This window comes from Prinia subflava, chromosome 19, assembly GCF_021018805.1.
Source record: "Prinia subflava isolate CZ2003 ecotype Zambia chromosome 19, Cam_Psub_1.2, whole genome shotgun sequence".
Classification (NCBI taxonomy): domain Eukaryota; kingdom Metazoa; phylum Chordata; class Aves; order Passeriformes; family Cisticolidae; genus Prinia; species Prinia subflava.
The window spans coordinates 598782-606361 of NC_086265.1; the positions used below are offsets into that span (position 1 = coordinate 598782).

At 47.5% G+C, this 7580-nt stretch overlaps 1 protein-coding gene across 1 annotated transcript; it reads right to left on the reverse strand.

The window, feature by feature from the left end:
- Positions 1-2852: 2852 nt before the first annotated feature.
- Positions 2853-7342, reverse strand: FZD10 (frizzled class receptor 10). The gene has a single exon (XM_063415793.1). It carries the CDS (start codon positions 5685-5687, stop codon positions 3939-3941), a length of 1749 nt encoding a protein of 582 aa, XP_063271863.1. The 5' UTR covers positions 5688-7342; the 3' UTR covers positions 2853-3938.
- Between the last annotated feature and the right edge of the window lie 238 nt (positions 7343-7580).

Below are 7580 nucleotides of genomic sequence, written 5' to 3' on the forward strand. Positions count from 1 at the left end.
GGGTGTGTGTCACACACGTCTGTCCCCGGGCTGCTCCGCTCTCTGCAGCCACGGGATGACAGCCGGATGTGAATAATGGCTGTGTAATAACAGAACATGAAACGCAGCTTGGGCAAAGCCTGATAAGGGATCTGCACATTCCTGGGCTGAGCCCCTCACATCCCCTCAGCCTGTGCCTGCACTGCTCTGCTCCCAGCTCCAGTGAGTGTCCCAACACATCAGCTCTAAACCCTGCAACTGCCGAGCTTCATCATTTTTCTATTTATGAGAAGCATCCGCTTTTTGGTAAGAAACAAAACTTTACCATCATAATTAGAATTTTGTGGGATTTTGCCCTGACTCCCACTTTCCCCTGTGGATCTCATACTCTTACCTCATTAACCTTTCCTCAGTAAATCACACTGTTCTACCAAGCTACCTTTGCCAGAAAAAGGAACTTCCTGCCTTTCTTTTACCTGTTCACAAGCCTGTGGCAAACATCTGGTTCTTGATTTAGTGTATGTACACACCAATGGAATGCATTTCTTTTAGAATTTTGATCTAATAAATGCCACTGGACATTTCTTCCTCAGCAAGTCTCCCATGGAGTGACTGGATTGTTAAAATAACCACATACAGACACTTCTCCTAAAAGTCTGAGATCTGCAAATACTTATTGGGCCTTGGCAGTAAAGAAAAATCCTGTAAGATTCAACAAATAAAAATACAAACATGATTTCACTAAAATTTAAAATTACTGTGAAAAATAAAGAAGTTGAATATTTCTGAGATGTTGCCTTAATGATTTTAGTATTATTATCATTAAATAATATGCAGCCTTCTAAGACAAGAATACAAACCTGTGTCAATTTTTAATAACTACATTAAATTAATTGATTTGAAAATAAGTATATCACTTTCCTTTAACAGTAATAAGCTTCCACTTCCTTAAGTAGCAACTTCTGTATTAAACTGCTAAGACTGTCAGGAGTTATGGGACACAAAGAAGTACACCTTCTGAATTAATTAATTCTTAAGATGTCCTCAAAGCCAATCATTACGTTCTGCTGCATTTACAGTGTATGAGTCGTGATGTAATGAATTAGCATCATTATGTACTGAGGAATCTCATTTGCTTACCAGGAACCCCCCATATAATTCCTGAATAACTGCAAGCATGAAATAAAATCGGAATAGTTGGTTTACAGTTTAGCAAGAATCTGTTTGTAAGGTGATGCCTCCAGCCAGGCATTATTTGTCATTTCCATAGAAAAAGGTGCAGTTCTGCCCTGGTGACAATGAGGGGCCTTAAGCTGACAACTGAATAAACTCAGAATGGCAGCAGGAACTCAGCCACTGCTGGACATCTATCTTCACTTTTTTCTCTTCCACAATCCAGATAGGAGGCTGTAAGAATCCATCATCAACAACGAAAGCAATAATATTCTACAGCCCACAAACCAGTGAGGCGTTTATTTCAGTGACTGGTGCAGGCTGGGGAGAAGCCTGGGACCATTCCCTGAAATTCCCATTCCCTGGTGGAGCCAGCAGTGACCTTTCTGTCAGACACGAATCTCGTGTGAGGTACACGGGCTGCTGGGGAGTGACACAAACAAACAAACCACACCTGAGGCCTTTCTGAAGCAATCTGCAACACACAGGTTATTTTAAAACTCTCCATTTCTCAGCATCGAGTGCCACTGGTTTAGCCAGAGCCTATACAGATGCACAGGCATTAATTCAGTAGTTTCAGAAGTGGATTTGTTTAGTGCCATGTCCTACTTTGGCTGCAGCACAATGTCCTCTGACAGGATTAACTTCCAGGGCATCTCAAAGCCCTGTGTCAAAGAGTGGCAAACTGGCACAAAAGAGCAAAGAGATATTTTCTCTTCTTCAAAAGAAAAATCATATATCAAAAGCTGCTTTATCTATGTGCACTTTAGACATGAAGATTATTGATAATACCTACAAGATCATTTCTGTCACTCAAGTTCCTCGTCACTGCTGGGAACACTTAAAAAGAGTATAAAAAGGCAAGAATTTATCTGGCACACTGCATAGGTAAGTTGAAAAACCAGACCACTACTAAAGAACCTTTTGTTGGAAAATTGCCAGCCACAACATGAGGTCGCAAGGATCCCCACCCTCCCGAGCCCATTAGGACCTGTTCTCTCTGTGATGAGATCCCTGGCAAAGGCTTCTCTGAGCAGCCTGGGTGAGGAAGTGAGGTCCTATCCCTGCCTCACCTGCTGATCACCCAGCCTGGACATCACCTGGAAAACGCCAGGGAAAACTTCGGGGTCACACAGAACAGACTCCACTAAGAACTTCTTGAAAATGTATTTACAATGTGAGCTTTCATCACGTAACTTCCCTGAAACAGCATCCAAATCCTGTGGTTGTCCTTCCCGGTCTCCCCTGAGTCTTTCCACAAATGTCGATATTTCAGTGGTGTTGGAAAGGGGAAACTCCCTAGAAGGGTAGAGACTGAATCGTGTTCCAGCTGTGTGAGGCGAGGCAGCGATCTTTAACATGCTGAGCAGAGCCTATGCAAATTTTAAAAGGGGTGTTAACCGCGGATCATTGTTGTAATCTCAGCGCTTTGTAAACACGGTCCTGCTCTACATCGCTGCAGCTTTTACATCACTAAAGCCCATTCAGTTTCTCAGTTGCAGAGGCTCACAGAAATACGCACCTTCAAAATCCATTTATTTCATTTCACCTTGCAATTTCTTTCGAGTAAGTTACTGTTCTATTTATACTTGCAGGCAAGTATAACAACTATTATATTCCAAATGTGCTTTTATCAAACGATCCAGGAAACAAGTTTATTAACTGCAAAGCACATCAGAGAAAGTTTAGAACACACAAAATTATCAAACTAAAGAACATATTTTATTTTTAATAAAATAGTGGAGCATGAAAAATAATTGTATATTACAAATATATACAGCAGAAAACTGTGCACCCCCAGCACAGTAAAGAGTATCACTCTATACAAAGCTTCCCTTTGCAGAATCTAGTGCTTCTTGATCTATTCATAGTGAGAATTTGTTTAACAATAGAAAGAGTCAATAAGCCCTTTGGGTCTCTTTGAATTGATCCCCCCCTTTTTTTTTGCACAAATCAGTCCAAACGTGTATAACATTGGCTTGATTTCCATTAAAAAGCCACAAAATGTAACACTAAAGGGTTTCTGAGGACTAGACCTCTTAGTTCTTTTGTTAAGAGATTTCTTTTGTGGTCTTTATGTACAGCAAAATACTTGTTTCTCTTTTCATGTCATGGTAAGAAAAAAAATGTATTGCACATTATTCTTATTCACAAAGTTTGTGTCTGGCGCAGGAAGTTTCTCTTTTGGTGAAAGAATATTGGTGAGCATTATAGATCGAGCCTATTTTTAGGCACTGCAGGCCCAGTGGGCTGAGAGCAGCTGTAAAGGGTTTTAAAGTTAGCACGGAGGTTGTTTTCCCAGAGAGCATCCTGGCCCGGGATCGGCCTCCTCGGGACCTCCGTGTCCCTGGGGAGACAATGCTCACTGGGGCACTTCTAAAATCAAACCATTGCTCCATAAAACCTGACTATACCTTGTTACTCAGAGAGCTGAAGAAAACCCAGCCCAGCTACATGAAAAAGTTAAATAAGTGTTGGTTGTTGTGTTTGGTTTTGTTTTTATGTCGGGGTTTTTTTAATCTGAGGGATGGATGTAATTCTTAACTACAAATTAGAAACAGAACAGACTGTTTTAATTCACAATATTTCTTTCACTGAAAACCTTTCCATGAGTACGTTTACCTTCAGTTTTTCACCAGGTCCTGAATTCAGCATGATACATTTTTGTGCCTTGAGATATTAAACTGTTCTGACAAAAAAGCACCATTCATTTTTTTTTATTTCTGACTGGTACTGTGGACATTTGTAAGTCTGTGAGGTGAAATACAGTCTTTTCTAAAACCCGGTCACACACAAGTGGGCGGTTGTAATGTTGATTCATATTTTGCAAGGTGAGTTTTCTGTGGATGTTGAGGTTTTTTGTAGATTCCACCGCTCGTAATAACACTTGCAGGTTTTCTCCTACTTCTCTTCTTTAATCTCCGACTACAAACATTTTGCCAGGATTGAAGAGTCTTGGAAGTCCAGATCCACATGCCACTAGTAATGCCCACAACTAATAACATAAAAATTTTGACCATAAAAATTTCTACTGCTGGTATAGAGTTATTCATCATGCAGTCTAAATTTTTAGTCTGATTGTTCATCTTGCATTTCTGTTGAGTTGCCACAATTTTCCAGTAATCCATGTTCAGTCTCTCATAAAAATAGCAAGCTATCACACAAGTTGCAGGCACTGTATACAAGACTGAGAAGACACCAATCCTGACCATAAGTTTCTCCAACTTGTCGGTGTTTTCTCCACCTGTTTTCATCACCCTCCTGATGTGAAAAAGGGCCACAAACCCAGAAAGAATAAAAGAAGTGCCAATGATTAGATAACACGCCAAAGGAATGAGCACAAACCCCGTCAAGGCGTTCACATCCATGCTGCCCACGTAGCACAGCCCTGTCAGCTCGTCCCCAGCCACCCTCCTCATCACCAGGATCATGATGGTCTTCACGGCCGGGATGGCCCACGCTGCCAGGTGGAAGTAGCTGCTGTTGGCCTCGATGGCCTCGTGCCCCCACTTCTTCCCAGCTGCCAGAAACCAAGTCAAGGTCAGGATCACCCACCACAAGGAGCTGGCCATACCAAAGTAATAGAGAACCAGGAACACGATGGTGCAGCCAGTGCTCTCCAGCCCCTCCTGGATGACATAGAGCTGGCCGCTGTCCCTGTCACAGGCGATGCTTTCGGCCCCCGAGAAGAGGCGGATGATGTACCCCACCGAGTAGACACAGTAGCACATGGAGAGGAAGATGATGGGCCTCTCGGGGTACTTGAAACGCTGAGGATCTATGAGGAAAGTGAGCACGGTGAAAGCGCTGGAGAAGAAGCACAGAATGGACCAGATAGCAATCCAAATGACAGCGAACTGTTTGTCATCCCTGCTCCAGTAAACATCAACGCCTGGCGTGCAGAGCGGCGCGCAGGATGCGCTCTTTTCCACATGGTGGAACTTGCCAGGATTTTCACAGGACGTTCTGCTCAGGCTGTCCTTGTGCTGCTGCAGGTCGTGGCCGCCGCTGGGCCGCTGGGGACGGAACATGGGTGGCAGCATGCTGGAGCCCCGGGGTGGCTCATCTGACCCGTTGTTGGGGGCTTCCATGCACAGGTAATTGGGATCGTTCTTGTTGGGCAGTTTGCTGCAGTCCAAGGAGTCCGGCCACTTAAAATTGAACTGCTCCATAATCGGGGAGCACTTCAGCCTCGCCTGCTCACACATCACCCTGCAGGCTGGGATCGGGGTAGAAACCTGCTCCGTGCACATCGGGGCATAGAGGGAGCACAGGAAAAATTTCAGATGGCTATGGCACCCGTACTCCACCAAGGGGGCAAACTCGTGCAGCTGAATGGCAGCTTCCCTTTGGTTTTCGTGCCCCATCAGGTTCGGCATCCTGGTCATGTTGTAGCCGATATCCTTGCACATGGGGATCTCTATGGGCTGGCACCTCCCGTCGCCGGGGCGGTCGATGTCCATGGAGCTGATGGCCGCGCAGCAGCCGCTGAGCCAGCAGAGCAGCAGCGCGGTGCTGCCGGCCGCCGGCCCCATTGTGGCGGCTGCCGTGCGGCCGGAGCGCGGCCGCGGGCGGGGGCCGGGCGGGGCGGGGGCCGCGGGGCTCAGAGCAGCGGCCGGCCGGGCCCTGCCCGCCGCAGCGGCGGCCCCGAGCGCGGCGGGGCCGCGGGGCCGGCGGAGCGGGGCAGCATCGCCCGGGCCGCCGCGGCCCCGCGGGGAGCGCCCGGGCTGCGGCCGGCGGAAGGGAAAGCGCCCCCGCTCCACAGATGCGCCGAACTTACTGCGGGCAGCCCGGCAACTTTCTGCTGGCCGGGCTTCCACTTTCGCGATCCGCCTGCCCACCTCCCTTTGCTCCGCTTCCTCCTGCGCCCCGCTGCCGCTGCCCGGCCGCGCCGGCGGAGCGATGTCCGGAGCTCGGTGCGGGCAGAGCCGGGCGCTCACCGCGGCCCCTCGCACATGTCCCGGGCGGCTTTGGGAGCGGCGGTGTCTCCGGGGATCCTCCTCTCCTCCGGCGGGTCGCAGCTCCTCACTTTCTTGCCGAGAGGTGGGGATTGGTTTATCCGAGCGCGGAATAAAGGAGGAGGAGGGGGAGGAAATATCTAAGCCATTGAAGAGGGGGGCCTGAAAAATCCCCCCTCCTCGCCGCCCTCTGGTCCGGGTTTGCAATAGGTCGGCTCCGCCGCGCCGTGCCGAGCAGCGCTGGAGTGTGCGTGGTGTCTGTGCCCGCTCCGCTCCCCCCGCCGCGCCAGCTCCTGGGGCCGCAGCAGCTGGGGCTTTTGGGGGCGGCTGAATCCCAGCATAAAATAAAGTGAAAAAAAAAAGCTAAAGCCAAGAAGAAGAAAAAAACCTGTGCAGGATCCGCCTCACATACGACATCCACTTTGCATGAGAAAGGTGAAGCTGACACGGTGATTACTTTCCAATCACTCGGAACGCCTTGAAACCTCCTTAAGGACCCCTACAGGTTCTCCTTGATCGGCACAGATTAGAAAATGCCCCATTTGTTTCTCTCTCCTTCTCTCTTTCCTTCCTTTCTGCTTTCCCTCCCGTTGCCCTCTCTTGAAAGTTTAACAAGACCTTTTCTGTGGAAGGCGTCAGCCTGCCCTCCCTCGCTCAGGTAGGAAGCCAGGGAGAGCGGAGCCTGCAGACTTGGTGTCTCCTAATAAGAGGGTTGAAGGTGGTGCCTCCTTGACTGTCTTGATTGGAGGGGGACAAAGCTTTAGCAGGGAGGATGTGGGGAGGAGGATGCATTTTATGGCGAGTGCTATAAACTCTTCGCTGCCAGGGTCATAAAATATGGTTGCTTTCAGCCTGGAGTCTCAGCTATTTTCAAATGTCTTTCTTTGTCTCGAATTCCTAAATGAACAGGACAGGCAGGATTGCTGGAAAAGTACCTGATTATGGTTTTAATCACAGAATGGCATCACTCGAAAAGTAGCGCTTTTTTTCCTTCCTTTTTTTTTTTTTCCCCCTTTCTTAAATAAGAAATGCCAAGACGACGAGAGACGTACCCTTGGGGAAGTTACTTCATCCACTATAGAAAAGATACTTACAGATTTTTGGAGACGGGAATCGTTCTAAACCGAGTTGTGTTTACTTTTAAAGTTAAGCTTTGAGATTTATTTTGCTTATTGGTCTCTCAGAGCTAGAGAAGGAGGAAGTTAAATCCCCAGCCAAACTCCAGCTCGCAGTTTTACAGACGGAAAAGGAGCACAGTGAGCAGAAGTCAAAGATTAGCTCTGTTCAGATCCCCCTTCCCCCGCCCCCCTTTGAGCTCAGTTTTAGCGAACATATTAATGAAGAAGGAAATTCTCTCTTTCATTTCATTCATGCTCACCCACACAAACCGGGCTCCTCTCCATTAGTGCCTGTTTCTTATCGAAAAGAACACGGATTCTCCTGGAAACTCCCAAATCCCGCAGGGTCAGA

Bases quoted from the DNA above. Each gene is read 5' to 3' on its own strand.
- FZD10 (XM_063415793.1), bottom strand. From the start codon at position 5,687: ATGGGGCCGGCGGCCGGCAGCACCGCGCTGCTGCTCTGCTGGCTCAGC.